Below are 15,846 nucleotides of genomic sequence, written 5' to 3' on the forward strand. Positions count from 1 at the left end.
TACAGTATTGACAGTGTTCTCTGCTTGTGTTATCATGCACATTTTGGCAAAGCTTCAGGCTACAGAATACAAACACTGTTAAAAAACTAAGATGCCATAGAAGAATCGGTGTTGTTCCATCTGCAGAAGTGCTCTGTTTCTCTACTTTAGAGAAACTGTCAAATAACACTGATCATACGAGAAGACAAAGAGACAATGGGATACATGGTAATACTGTATTCATGGGTCAGAAGCATATTAACAGCTTTCTAGTACAACAAGGTTTCATATTGGTCATTCTTTTCATCGCACTTTATTTTAAAAGAATAAAAAAATGACAGCGATTGTTCTGAAGATGGAGATTTTCAAACATGCCGACTTTTTTTCTTGAAATGGTGAAGGAATGTTTGTCAAAACGGAATGGCAGGTGGATCCCTTGTCAAGAGTTTACACAGCGTCACGACGGGAGTCCAGCTGAGACACGGTGCAGCTCATAATGTCACGTAAGGTCCGTGTCTTGAGGTGACGATAAGAACACTTCTCAAAAGAACAGACACAAGCAAACACACAGCAAAACTTTCACTCCCCCTCTCGCCCTCTCTCTCTCTCTCTCTCTCTCTCAGGCACACCTTCAAAGGCAACAGATGTGTGGTCTCTATGACAACAATGTCTCTCTGGCAACCGGAACACCACATTCCACGAGCATGTTCAATAATGTCACAACGGGGTAGACATTCTGGTCCTCCTTCAGTTTCTGATCAATGATATGAAGAATACTCTGAATCTATGGATAAAATACTGAAATCAGGATTAAAATACGACACAGAACACACGGAAATACACTGCGGCCACCTTGGTCCCTCATGTCAGTCTTCTGTGTCCAACAAACCGCATCTCAACTCCAATAGAAAGAACAAACAAATGTCAAAGATGGACTCAAACAATGGATTCCAAAGTGAACTGAAGGCAGTTAGTGTTTCTTCTGCTTCCATTGTTGCGTTTTCTCCGATTGGAAACCGCGACATACCAGTTTTCTCATAGTTCCTAGTGTTTTTGATTTTTTTACATTCCAAAACTTTTCCATGGCAACTCCATCCGTAATCACAATGGTGTCACACAGGCAGGCACACAGGCATCTTCCTGCTGAGACACGTGAGAGCACAGCTGCAGGTTTTCTTTTCAAATAGCAACAGCATTGATAGGTTTTCATCAAGATGAATGTAAACGTACTCACGTCTGATGTGTGTGTCGATTGTTCGGTGTGTGTTCACCCTCTCTCCGACTGCTCCAGATATGCAGCTCCAGGTTTAACAAGTCTATTGCTCTGTGGAAACAGAACAGCACACACAGAGTGAAACAATCAAGGCCGCCGTGCACGTGTTAGCGGTGAGCCTGGGCTCTCTTACCTTGTGCTTCGGACACCTCAGAGAAAAGTTTTCTTCGTTTAGAGAGCAATCTTTGGAAAGGAGAACAATTTAACATTAGGAGTCACTCAAACGATGCCAAAGAATCTGTCACAAACACCAAAGGCTTTCTCGTCGTACCTGCCTCGATGGCACAAAGGTAGTGGTACAGCTGTGTGCAGCCTTTACTGTAGCATCCAAGTGTTGAGCCAACTATGTCGCAATGAGAGCAGCTCTGAGGAACGGCAAGAGAAACGAGCAAACATTCAAATTACATCTCTTCAAATCTACTCTAGCCAATGTCACAATACACAAACTTACCGCGTCTCTGGCACCATCCAGCGCCTCCTGAAGGCCATAGAGTCTGCCATTAACTAGATACACACCGCTGGTCCATACGATGCAGCTCTCGTGCACCCACAGCTCCTCAGGATCTATGGGCACCAGTGGGAGCTGGGCTAGCTGGGCCATGGGACCCATGAAGTCCAGACTGGGCGGAGGAGGCTGGAATGGCAGCGACGCTTTGCTGTTGATAGGGACTCTCCCCGGTAAATCTTCGCTGGATTTGTGTCTTCTTTTGAAGCGTGGATGAGACGTGAGTTTTCTGTGCTGGGGCCTCTGCTGAGAATCTTCTAACTGCAGCTGCTTCAGTACAACAACGCTGTCGGCTTCTTGCACTTTTGATCCTCCCAGACCACTTGCCAGTTGATCTGCCTGCTGATCTCGGCTGTGAGTGGCAACCTTTGAGGCAAAACTGCTGGTCTTAGTGTTCTGGAATGGCATTTCCTCAGGAGAGGCGGTGCCAAAGGTTGTGGCCGGAGATGTCGGGTTTGTTGCTTGATTTGCTGTGCAATCGCTGTCTGTAGACAACTTGACGTTTTGAGGGTCTTGTAAATGGCTATCCTGAGGAGTGGGATCTCTTGAAATGGTCACATCGAGTCCTGTGGCGGCTGGCCCTTGGTAGGACAAGGTTTGACGGATTTGGGGTGTATTCCTAGGAAGCATGGCGGCATACTCAGCAGGGTAAAATGGCCCATAAAGATCCCCAAGATTTTTGTAATTGGCCCACTTCTGACAAAGGCAGCATACCAGGCGGCCAGTGTGTCCGGTCTCTACTGACACAGGCCCTGGCAGAACAAATCCAGAAGAAGGAAGTGTCTTCCCTGACTGCAAAGCGGAATCAACCTGCTCAGATACCCAACTTTCCTTGCTCCTTTCATTTTCCTTTTCTCTTCTTGCCAGCTGAGATGACACCGATGTATTCAACAGGGCATCCATCCCAAAATGACCTGCTTTGGCTCCACTTTTGGATTTCTCTTCCTCTCCATTGACTATTGTACAAACTGCCCCAATCTCTGCAATCTTTTGTTCTACGTGTATGTAAGGGCAGAAAATGTTATTTCTGGCATCTGAGAATATTCCACAAAGGCCCATGTTTCCCCTGCTGCTTGACTGAACGTCTAGCTCCACTTTGGAGGACATTCCTCTCCTCCTCCCCTGCCCGACACCCGAATCAACAGCTTCATTGCCCTCTTTTACCTTTTTCTGTTTGGGTCTAGCAGGCTTTACATCTTCCTCTGGCTGGGTTTCTTCATTCTCTGTGTCCACCTTCATGATCTGCATTTGAACAGGAGACTCCACTGATGGACAGGGTTCCTGGTCAGGTGGTGTTGATGTTTGTGGCACATCACTTGCAAATTCTGAGGCTAGATCACGCTGAGGGGAAGTTGAAGGTGAGGCAAGTGAGGCAGCGACTATGCTAGCTGCAGCATTCTGGATTGGAGCTTGTGCACGTTTCTGCTTGTTTACACTGCCTACCGGGCGTCCTTTCTTCTTACCCGATGGAAAGTAACCTTTAGGTACATGGCTTTCTGATGATTTGGACTCTGGGCTTGACAAATTGAGAGAGGTCATCTGGTGCTGAGAAGCTCTGGAAGGGTGGTGATGCCCAGGGCTATGACAAGCGGCGGTACTGTAGTAATCCCCAGCCGCATATTCATCGAAGCCCATGCCAGTTTCTTGCAGTTTTTGTCTGAGCAGGTTAGCTGCCGACTGCTCGCCGCGCCTGGTTTCCAGCTGTTGGTAGGTGTTTGTGAACTGCTGTATGTCAGACAACGCCGAGGAGGATGGAGGAGGGGATCCCTGTACAGGGCAAGGCAATGGAGGTGGAGGTGGCAGGGGTCCTAACAAAGTAAAGTCATCCTTGTCGTTTTCACCCACCAAAGAGCCAGAGGATCCAGCAGCACCTAATCCAAAGTCAAAATCTTTTGGCAAATCTCTGAGGGCACCACTAGGGGTTGATGTTGCTGCCACAGGTTTAAGAGACTGCGTATCGCAAGAGAAGGCATCTTCAACTGCTCGATATGCATCATCAAGGTAAGATAAACAGCCCTCGTCTACCTGAGCAACACTAGAAAATGAAGCACAACTTTCAGGATCAGGTACGTCAGAGGCGTAGAGAGATACGTCAGAGTAATCAGAATCTATGTGACTGTTATTGACGGTCAATTTCTTCACGCTGGGAGTGATTTTCTGCACAATAGCTTCCAGTTTTAGACCTCGACCTTTTCTTGAGGAAAGAATCTTTGTTTTGCACTGCGGAGGCGAGTTAGCATTGGATTGCTGTGTCGTTGGGGAAGCCAGTTTTGGCTGAGTATCAGTGTTACCAGAAGAGTTGTTGTTTACATGTCTAGAGTCAGAGTGAGACGATGGAGAGTGATAAGATGATGCTGGTCGCTGAACTGGACCATCTTGATGCTGCCTCTTAGCTGGAATAGGAGAAATAAAGGATCTCACTCTTCTTCTCATGATTAAAGGGTTTGTTTCAGCTGATCCTCCGCTTTTGGTGAGTCTCTGGCCCCGCTGACTCCCTTGGATGGCCTTATTGGTTTGCCCAGATGGCCTGACGCCGCTCTCCGGAGCCAGTGAGTTGAAAGATTTGGCAGTTTCTTCTGCACTCTTGTCTGAAATTTTGTCCCCATCTCTCAGTTTGGGAACAGTATTTGTGACTGGCGGAGAACCAACATGCTCACGAGGGACTGCAGCAGGTTCAGGATAAACATCCCACATTTTCATGTCAAAGTGTGATGCAGAATAAGAGTGCTGTCGCGGTGACATGTGATGCTGACTGGGCAGAATACCGCTTGGAGACTGGGAATTGTGTTCAGCTAGTCTCTGTGAAACATGCCTGTCCATATCTTTCAGCCTGTATCTGTCAGAAGTCCAGTCAGGTTGGTCCTGAGGAGGTACACTCGGTGAAAAAGCTTGTAATTTGTTAGGCGAGGGTGTGGTTTTAGAATATGCTGTGCCTGTGTGGAATGGACGATGAGGAGTAGAGTGGGAGATCATTTTTGGCCCGTCCATGGTGTCACTAAACACATAAGTTCGGAAAGCATCCACAGCCTGGGAATATGACTGGTGCCTCTGATTTGAGGACATTTGAGTAAAATGTGTCAGGTTGCTGGCTGGTTCACAGGGGCCTTTGACACAACTGATCCTTTCCGAGTCAGAACCGACATCTTCATAGGGGTGAAGGGACTTGTGAGGATGCTTAACGGCTGGTATGCTGCAGAATCCATCAGCGTTATGACCTGCAGGATCAATCTTTGGTGCATCCTCATTGTTTTGCTCATTCTTTACCTTTATATCCTCCTTGCTGCAGTCTTGGTCATTTGAAGCTGAAAATGATTGCTGAATGACTGAAGGGCCAGAGGTTCCTCTGTCTCTCTCTGGTGTTGTTCGTCGTGAAGGGGACACGTCACAGATAACTGAGCGCCTTCCTGAAGATGATGTCTGACTAATAGGACCAACTGCACATGTTAACGGCTCAGTTTCTTGTAATAGCAGTTGCTCCACAGCGGAGGGAGAAGTGCCATATATGGATGCTTTCCGATGCTGTAAAGAATAGTCAGTTAAATGAATGTGCTTTGGTGGGGCTCCTGTTGGGAGATCTGATTTCTGCTGCATGTGGCTAGGAGACGGACTGGTTTTGCCTTTTTCTAAGGGCATTTCATGAGTCAGGTTGGGTCTTTGTGCTTCAGACTCCCAAGTGGGATGACGTGGGCCTAACGCCAACTCTTTATCCGGTCCCTGATTTTGACTGAAATTGTGTGGTTTTCCAGTGGCTATTTGACTGAACAGGACATTCGTTCCGGCCATTCCATGCAAGCTCAAATTCTCTATCGTACTATATGGTGGTCTTGTTTGATAACGATGATCTTGAGATCGATTACGAACACTAGATGTCTGATCAGGATGTCCGTAGCGTCTATCTAAGTGATGACCTTGAAGGACCTCTTGCAAAAGACTGGGAAACGATGGTTGAAATGGAGAACTGCTCTCAAGACCCTTCGATACAACCCCTCTCCCACCTTCCCCAGCAAAAACACTAATGTCCTTCGTGGCAATAGATCCATAGCTGGCCTGTAACTGATGATGACTGGAGTATCTATTTGTGCCCGCTTCACTCGCTCTTCCAGACTTTCCCTTATTCTTTGTGCTCATGCAGGTGTTGGAATGTACCTCTGGGTTATTGTATTTATACAAATGGGTGTGAGAATTATTTGAGGGTATCCTCTGGCCAGCTTCTTCTTTAGGGGACATATCATATGGTGAAACATATGCTTCCATGCAGATCTCCCTGTCTCCATTGTGATTTCTTGTCTCTCGAAGGATGCTGACATCATGTTGCCCTTCAGGACAGCCGTGTTTGAGCCGTGTTTGAGAAATAGCACACTGTGAAGTCTTTGCTGCTGAGTGCTTACTTGATTCAGCGTTAATTTCAGATCGTGCAGAGACTATGACCCCAACACCTCCAACGTTATGTTGTTCGGAAATATTTATGTGTTTATTTGGATCGTCACACTGCTGGGAATCAGTCTCAGCTTTATTAAAATTATTCTCAAACTTTTCTCTGTGACTGATAGGATCTCCCATTTCAACATCACTTTCTTCATCTTTAATCATCTTCTGCCCCATCATTCCATTATTATCGACATGACCGATAGTTCTTTCAGGCACACATTTCTGATGTGTAGATTTAGTAGTAGATGGAGGTTTTGTGCTCAGTTCTGCAGAAGGATGAACTGACGGTGGTTGTGGTGGGGAGGAGGGATTTTCTGGTGTCTTTGATTGAGAGCCAGCAGCCTGTAGTTTTGAAACAGCTGAAATAACCCTGGCGTTAACCTGCAGATCTAGCCCATGCTGACTACGTTCTAACAGCATGTGGGTCTGCGATAATGGGTAGCTGGCTGGCTCGGATTCATTGTTAGTTCCACTTGCCTTTTTGACTCTTTTACGCTGAACCCCCTTAGTTTCAGACCTTTCTTCATTTGCTGCAGTCTGTCCACCTACAATGGAACTTGCACATTTATTTTGGATTTCAGGCACTGACTGAGATCCTTGCTCCTTGCTCTTCTTCTGGGAGAGCACGGTGTCTGTTAGCAGCATGTGTTGCACTGTGTTAGGCAAATTCTCCACTTGAGATGTCAGAGCATTGAGGCTATTTAGACCAGTGTCAGTGTTGAAAAGCGAGCTGTCTTCTCCTGTACCCCTCCTATGAGGCCCTGGGGACGCTCGGTTCTGATTTGCAGCCGGTTGACCCATTCCTGCATTGAGGCCGAAACCAACTGTCTTCGTTCCTAGACTGCTACCGCAACTACTGACGCTGCTGTTAGAGCTAGGAGTTGGGCTCAGTTGAGACACAGCCTGCAAAAGCCTTCCGTGGCTTTGGCTACTATGAGCATTTAAAACAGGCAGGGATGACGCCTGCATCTGGGCAACTGTACTGTTTCCCTCTGAACTGCCCATGAGTGGAGAGGACGAAGAGCTGCAGCCTGGAGACTGTACAGCAGATGGAGCAGGGGAGGGATTGGATATGGGGCTGTAGTTTTGATGAATGCGAGTCTGATGATTTTGGGAGTGCATAGGAGATTTAGCCATTTCATGGCAGGGGAGTGGAGGCAGAGCAGGACTGGAAGGGATGGAGGAATGGGACATTTTGGGGTGTGCAGGGGCATGATGCTGCACTTTGAGGGAAGGGTCGTAACCTGCTATGGTGCTCTGGGAGGCACGCTGAGAGTGAGGGGCATGCTTGTGAAGGGACTGCGGTGAATATGGCGTGAGAGTAGCCGACGAGTAGCTATGTCCCACATTCTCACAGCTGCTTAAAGCAGATGCGCTTGGATTGGGCCGAGTGGGTGAGTTATTAATTTTGGCATCCGTGCTTTTGCCGCTGCTGCTCACGTCGTATCTTTGTGGTGGGGAGTTATACATTCCAGTAGAGCCTGAGGTTGCATTAATGGGGGCATAGTGTCCAAACTGGGAGGGTACTCGGTTTCCAGAAAGAGAGTATGCCCGATGATGATGTAATTCTTGATGGGAGGGATATTTCTGACCATGCTGGCGTTGTTGCATTGGAGTACCTGATTGTACTGGAGTGTTATGAGTCAAACCGTATTGCTGGGAGGGAGAAAATGAACCAGCACCACCACTACCGCTACTACTACTACTACTACTACTAGCAGCCCCAACTCCAGAAGCAGGGTTGGAGCCATAATCCATTGGGTAAGGGGAAATCATTCCAGAGGATGACCCCGAGCCAGATAAATGTTGATACTGATGAGGTGCATGTCCATCCATGTTTGTGTACCTAAATCCTGCACCATATCCTCTGCGGTTTCTTTCCCTTCCACTTACTGAAAAATAATAGTCCATACTCTCTTTACGGTAAGAGCTTCCACTGTGAGCATTTCCCTGGGTCATCTCTCCAGCTACCCTCCTAGATCCATAAGCATGTACAGGAGAAGCATGTAGAAGATGTTGTTGGCTTCGCAGGTGCAGGTGCTGCCCTTGACTGAGCAGGTTAGGTTGAGCTTGCTGCATGGCAGCATAGTCCTCCGAGGATCTGGGGGAAATCTGAAGGTCTGAAGTGTGGGACTGATACGGAGAACTGACGACACTTCCTCTCCTGCTAAATCCTGGATGAAGTGGTACTGGACTGTTGGGGAAATTCTGCATTTTCTGAGTTTTGGATGAGCTTTAACTGGTATTTCGTTTTTCAAAAAAATCAAAAAGGGCAAATTGGAATGTTTTGTTTAAGCTTTTCCAGAAGCTGTAGATTGGTAAAAAATCATATAAACATGACTTTACACTAAAGATTACAAAAAGCGAAACCGTAGTCACATCTGTAGCAGGAGACAACAGCAAATGTCTGCCAATCGCTTGAATTAGAGAATTAAATGACAATGAAAATGAAATGAAAAATATAGCAGCAGCACGTTCATTAACAAAAATGGTGTCAAAATTGGCACGATTTTCAAAGGGCTGTGGAAAATGAAAACTGGTTTAGTGTTGTCTCTGCCTGCCAGAAAGTAAAAAATATCTCACCAAAACACAGGTCAGTCGAGCCTTTTCCTTCTGGTAACTGTGGAAATGTATGTAGCAGCCATGCAGTGGAATTATAACAGTTCATTGATAAAACGTTTGGCACATATATTCACTGAAACTGCAGATAGTATAAAAAACATCAAGAGTTTATGATCAAGATTCCTGTGTAATGAGGAGTTGATGCTCTCTCCAGTCATGTTTTCTTTGAAATTGTTGTTATCAAATATCGCTCAGATTTATCCAAACATATGAGGTTTCCATATTAGCTCTTCATTCCAGCAGGATCTCCTTCTTATTTTGTTTCTTTGCTGGTCCAACCCTTATCAATTATCATTAGTGTTGGTGATCCGTGGCCAGTGTCATGCCCTCCAGTTGCTTGTTCTGTCGTGTCCTCTCACTGTTGTTTGTTTCTTTTTTTGAGATGGTCTGAAAACAAGAGAAAACACAGCACATGAATAATCCAGATCTTTCCGCCTTAGTGTTACATTCATGCATCATCATCGTTCAAATAACAACTCAAGTGAACTACAATGAAACACAGGTGTTTAACAATTGCATAGGAAAACATTTCATTTATCTCTAGCATTTTTCCCACATTTAAACAGTTGAAAACTGCTTCACATAACCCTAGACAATAGAAAGAGATATAATGGGATTCTGAAAAATATACACATATTAAACGTAGAACACGTGATATTATTATGGGTCAAACCCTGAAGATAAAGGACAGTCTCTTGTGTTAGCATGACAAACATGAACCCCATTCACACAGCCCGCTGATCCCGGAAGATTGCCAAAAAATTGCCAGATTGCCTTCTGTGTGAACGCAAACGCATCCCGGATAGATTTGATTCCGGAAAGTGGACCTAGTAACATTTACGCGATCAGTCCCGGAAAGCCCCCTGTGTGAACGAAAGGCTAATGCACGCGTCATTAAAATGATGTAGCTATCATCCGACTGTTTAAGCGGGGGGTTTAAAAACCAGAAAGCACTTCGATATACAAAATGTTTGCATAACAACATCTAACGTCCGATCAGCTGCCATTTGTTCAACACAATGTAAACACTTCCTCTGTTGTAGCATGTCACTACCTCTTTCGTTTCCGATGTTCATATTATACGTCATGTCAAGATCGTGTCATGTGTCTTCACGGGATCTTTACGGGATGTGTGTGAACGCAAAGATTTAAGAAAATCACGGGAAGTGTGAATGAACAATATCTAACGATCCCGGGACAGATTACAGAACTCATTTTCCGAGTATTTTCCAGGATCTCTGTGTGAAAATGTCTATGGGGTCTCTAACTTAATCCTTCTGGTGCCAACAAGTCCAAAGTCGGACAAATTTGACTAGATACAATCCACATTCAGTTTTCAACTTCTATTTATAGCCACTGTGTATTTCCAATTGTTCATGGCAGAGATCCAGACAAAAAAGTCAGTTAAGGAGCCATTGGCCCCTACAGGGGAAAAACACAGGCACCAAATTATTTAAGAGCCTCATAAATGAACTTAAACCTTTAAATCACATACTTCTAATTATCCTGTTGTGTGTAAATCTTCCCTCTCATAGGTTTTGCTCACAATGAGTTTTTTTCAAGTTGTTTTCCCTCATAAGCAGGGTCATACGGCATCTGTAGACTTCCTAAATTCCACCCTAAAATTTGTACACAACTATAAATATATGTAAATCTGTTCAAATAGTGTTAAAATGCTGCCCGTCAATGCATTTAAATGGAATTTCTATGCGCAGATCTGCGAGTGCTTATTCCGTGCCCCCTTATCAAGCATTATCTGGTACTCTGAGTCTGAAAATGTGGAGATCAGAGCGCTTGCGTTGAGCGTGTAACCCAGCTGATGGTGTCACCGGTCACTCGCGTCAGTCTGGCATGGAAGCTAGCCTCTAGAGCACCTCTTGATGTCAGGAAGTGCACCTTCCCTGAGACCTGCAAAGCTCTCTCTCCTGCAGCTTTTTTTGTATGACCGGCACTTATGTTGGAAGCCCTTTTTAAAAACGATCCAGTGACTCGTAAATTATCACTCGAAAATTAATATTTTAAGTGGCAAATGCGGCCGTTTTAGACGCAGTCTGGAGCCCTGCATGGGATGAATATAATTCATGCTAACTGTAAAATGGCTGTATGTAAGATTGTAATCTACATTCTGAATTGATGACTAAATGTTTTCACATAATGGACGGGCGTCAGAAATACCTGCATTTCATTCAAAGGCTTGTGCACTTACATCAGTGCTTTACCACTAACGACATTGAAGGCAAAGTGAGCTGAAGTAATGGAAAGCAACATGACAGGCTCATTTAGAATCCCATCAACTATTTAAACGAGCAGACAACATTAACTGGCACACATGACACATGATGAAGACTTGAGATGTTGCGAGAGTCTCTCAGCACAATGCTGCTTTATGACCCACATCCTGTTGCTGGCATTCTCAACATCAAATAAATACAATTAGTATTGCTGTTATCATTTCAAATGCTGTATACGGTTCTTCATTGTATTAAAGTTAGAAACACTTGAAGACCTAGTATTCACTGTTCCTACACTTTTAGAAATATAAGAATAAAAAAGACACTTTTAAAATGAGACATATTGTATTAATTAACATCCTTTGAATTTGTAAAAGTTGTCATTTCCTAAACCATGCTTGGGACAGTCACAAACTCCAGTCAGACACATCTAGCTCAAAAATGAAAAATAAAATCTTGTCAAAAAGCCGTTTTAAAAACAACAGCTCAACTTAAGACAAGGAAACATTCAACCATATACAATACAGCATTTAAATGATGACAATACTAATTCTAGTCATTTGTATGTTGCTTGCTAGGGATGCACCGATCCGATACTCTGGATCGGAATTGGGGCCGATACGGGTCTTTTTTGCTGGATCGGGTATCTGACTGACGGGTTCTCTTCATTCCGATCCGTTGTGATACCCTTGGATGTTACTCTAATGCTTCAAAAATGACAAACTATCAGGAAATTATAACCATAAAAGTTGTCATGCACTGTATTGGATGTCATGTATTTTGATAGCTTTATGCAAGGAATAAACCAATATAGCATAAATAAATAACTCTGACCTCTGCGGGTGCCGTCATCTGTCAATCTCAATCCAGCATGCGTGTGTCCGGGAACAGTCAGGACGTTACTCGTTCCAAAGTTTTCAATATTCTTCATAATCACTAGATAATAGACTGTGGTTTTGTTTAAAATGCATTTTGCCGGAGACTGTACTCGCTGAGTGTAACGTTATTAGATTCAAGCACTGGAAGCGGTCTATGTTATGCGTCATTCATACACTATAACGCTTTTTTTTTACTTTAGGATGGATGCAATGTACTATGATTTAAACACATAACATATCTCTTCTCTTTGTGTATAACTGTTTTGAACTTGGGAAGCAAAGATCCCCACGACATCAGGATCATCACTATCCGGGATGCTCGTAAGTGAAGCGGGTGCATTAAGCGCATCATTCTGCGTCCAATGCGCATGACTAAGTAACGTAGACGTAGAAGCAAATGTTTTAGGCGCATCATTTTGTGTCCAGGATGAGCGAGTTTGGAGACTTTTATACTGTGATAGTTTTGTGTAATAAACAGAGATTTATTTGTTAAACATTTTGTAAGTATCTGTGCCTTTTTTGAGACCACATTTTTGTTTTTTGTGTTTTTTTAAGTTTAATACAGTACTTAACTACATTAAAAAAAATCATACTTTTCTACTTTTAAAAGTAAAAATACTTAAATTTTAATGTACTCATGGATTTAAAGTTATAAAAAAAAAAACATTTATTTATGGACTGTAGTGGAGTAAGTATGATGTGCTTCATACTGTAGGAAAGTATTTTTTGTCCAAAATACTCTGATAAAGTACAGATATTTTAAAATGTACTTGTAAGTAAACATGCTTAAGAACTATCCAGCTATCCACCCTTTTATTTCTTAAACAATAAAAGATCAAATATGCAACTCAAGAAAACAGTGCTAGTATCGAATCGGATCAGAATCGGTATCGGCCGATACGCAGAATACAGGTATCGGAATTGGATCGGCAAGGAAAAAGTAGTATCGGTGCATCCCTAGTTGCATCACACAGTGATGACAAAATGTAAAATGATAATGTGTTCTGATGCGTATCGTTGTGTAGACACGGTGTGACAGTGAAAATGCCATGTCATCAACCAATGTTTTACCAGAGCAGCTCAACAAACTCTAAGAGTTAAACATCACAGGATCACACATGAGCGTCACAACTGAGCTACAGCAGAATACTGACCAGAGGCAACATGTTACACATTAGTTCCTGATATGACACCGTAACATCACTGTGCTCGAACCAAACCAATCACACAACCCTTTATACACACAAATGCTCATTTGTAAAGGAAACCAAAACTATCGCAATAACAAATATTATAATATAATAATAAAAACCTAACATATTATAAGATTATATTCATTCACATTCATGTGTTTGTAAATCTGTATGCGAGTCTCTCTTCAGTGGTACACAAAATAAGATATTTTGAGAAATGTCTCAGTGGTTTTGTGTTCTTTCAGTGAAAGTCAATGGAGTTCAGTGTTGTTTGACTATCAACATTCTTCAAAATATCTTCTTTCGTGTTCTGATGAAGAAAGAAACTCCAACAGGTTTCCTTTGACATGATGAGGATAATTAAAAGTCATTTTGTCTCATAAAAGCTGGTGAAAGAATATTTTTTTACATTATAAACACAGAGTTGTTGTCCATTGTTACATGAACACAATCTCGATATATTAAAATCTTAGCCCAATGAAGTTTGTCTATAAATTGCACTTCTTACAAAAGAAAATTAAAAACGCCATCAAAAGCAGGTGATATTTGTAACTACCAAATTAATATAATGAGTGATTTATTCTACAAATCAATAAAATCACACTGTGGCAATTTTTGGACTCAGCAGATTTTGTAAATAGCATTTGTTTAAATGAATGAAGCACTTGAAGCACAATCCAAGATTTTACCAAAATTCAGACGGACAAAATCGTGACACATGTAGGCTGAAATAAATACATCTGTGGCTGAACTTTCTCCAGCGCAGACAGCACATCTACACGTCATCTTCTGAGTAAACCCTACTCAACTTCAACCGGTCAAAGATATTTAAGCATTTTAAAAAGAAGGAAAGAAAGAGAAACTTGATTTTCTTGTTTTTTTAAACATTCACATTAACATCACCTCCATCATTAACCATGACCACAACACACACAACATCCAATAAAAACTCTTTCAGATACCCACATGCCTTCTTTTCAACATGGAGTAAACAACCATCTAGTTCTATGTTTACATATGTCTACATGTCCAGTCCGAGGCAAAGCATGCTGGGAAATCCTAAGCAGCACAACAGTCCCCACTCATTGACATGATGTTGATTTTTCCACATTCTTTTCATCAGAGATCTCCGAGCGCGCAAAATAACACAACATCACAACATCACAACATCAGACTGTATGTGTCTCAGGGGTCTCATGCACGTGAACGGTGTCATTAGTCGCGTGCACGCGAGTCTATCACCTATCGTACAATAGAAATGAGTTTATGGCCGCAGTTTTCTCAACAAATAACCCTTCACAAAAAGGCTTTGTGTGTGTGAGTGAGTTTGTGTTTGTCACTGTTGTTTGTTTGTTTGTGTGTGAGGTCATCGTCGTAAGTGATGCTCTTCACACTCTGCAGTTTTATTTGCCCATTTTACGTGAGGCTCGTTGTTATCACCCCAAAAAATGTCCTGATAAGGAGGAATGTCCCGGTCAGCTTCAGCTTCAGTGCGGTCGTGTGACGGTTTAGTAGATTCAACCCCAATCTGGCATTAATAATGAAGTTACGATACGATACCGAGCGAGAAACATCGAGAAATGAGCTGAGCTCGTCCATCATCGTCTCTGCGTTTTATTTTTTCTTCACTGCACATTAGCTTTAGCTCTTTAGCATCTGTGAGGAAAACCCAATCCGTGAGCAAAATCGCTTAGGGTTTACAAAGGCGTCGGAAACAAATAACGCGACACACAGCGCCGAACATTGTGTGGAAATAAACAACTGGCCGTAAACACAATGACTGAAAACACTCACACATCAACACGAATGGCTGGTAATATGACGATGTTTTTACCGGACAGGCCCGTCTGATCTCCACGGGCTCGAGTCCCGCGGCCCGCCGCTCCGCCCGCACCGACCCGCGGCTCACGCGCCGCGCACAACCGCCTCACGGAACCGTCCGGGCCTCAGTATCCGACAAACACGAAGCCCGTTTCTCTCTTGCCGGTTTTTTTTCTTTTGTCTTACTCACGTCAGGAAACGAAAGAGAGGAGCTCGAGCGGTCCACGCGCTCCCGCCCCCCTCACGCGCGCACCGCATCCATCAGGCACACGCGTGTGACGCGACAATAACGCGATGCCACATCTGTAATGTTTTACTGACGCCTCAAATGTTACGTAGGCTGTTTATCATCTTCACGTTGATATCGTCACACACTCACTATAAGTTGATGAACGTCAATCATTATTAATACTCGAGGTCTGAATCACTGTGTGATGAGTTTGTTATTACTGAACGTTACGTTAGAAATCACGTTTCTGTTGTGTTCAGCAGTGAATCGCGTCACCAGTTTTATAATATTGGTGTGAATTGTTAATATAAGACGCATCTGCATGTGCTCGTCGATGATTGGTCAGGCGTGTCGGTGGCAGACAGCGATGATCGTCCACTGCTGCGGTGCGGACGCGTCGCGTCGCGTCGACCTCTCAAACCGCAGCTCTTATAGAGACAGACGTCTATTTCCATCATGGTTACCATAGCAACTGAGTCACAACGGCCTAGTATGTATAAATCGCAGACGTCTAAAGGATGAAGACACACGACACGTTTGATAATAAAATGAACTCATCAGCTCAGATGTGTTGTCTCATATCTTCATTCTTCTTGTAAATCACTAAACATGAACAAACGAACATGTGTGTGTGTGTGTGTGTGTGTGTTCACGGTCATCTCCGTCTTTGTTCTTCATATGAAAGCA

The 15,846-nt window shown here is 43.6% G+C and overlaps 1 protein-coding gene across 5 annotated transcripts; it reads right to left on the reverse strand.

Annotated features, from left to right (window-relative positions):
• Window positions 1-201: 201 nt before the first annotated feature.
• On the reverse strand, window positions 202-15,606 carry tcf20 (transcription factor 20). Of its 5 annotated transcripts, none has more exons than XM_056752011.1 (6): window positions 14,904-15,606; window positions 1,704-9,194; window positions 1,524-1,617; window positions 1,386-1,435; window positions 1,210-1,303; window positions 202-1,122 (listed from the first exon to the last, which is right to left on the reverse strand). In XM_056752011.1, exons 2-5 carry the CDS (start codon window positions 8,397-8,399, stop codon window positions 1,247-1,249), a joined length of 6,897 nt encoding a protein of 2,298 aa, XP_056607989.1. In that variant the 5' UTR covers window positions 8,400-9,194; window positions 14,904-15,606; the 3' UTR covers window positions 202-1,122; window positions 1,210-1,246. The 5 variants fall into 5 exon arrangements, with proteins under 5 accessions (XP_056607989.1, XP_056607986.1, XP_056607985.1 ...); XM_056752008.1 differs by having other exon boundaries at window positions 202-1,119; window positions 1,214-1,303; window positions 14,944-15,605; XM_056752007.1 differs by having other exon boundaries at window positions 202-1,119; window positions 1,214-1,303; window positions 14,904-15,605.
• Window positions 15,607-15,846: the final 240 nt, after the last annotated feature.

The sequence above is a fragment of the Triplophysa dalaica genome, chromosome 7, assembly GCF_015846415.1.
Source record: "Triplophysa dalaica isolate WHDGS20190420 chromosome 7, ASM1584641v1, whole genome shotgun sequence".
Taxonomy (NCBI): Eukaryota; Metazoa; Chordata; class Actinopteri; order Cypriniformes; family Nemacheilidae; genus Triplophysa; species Triplophysa dalaica.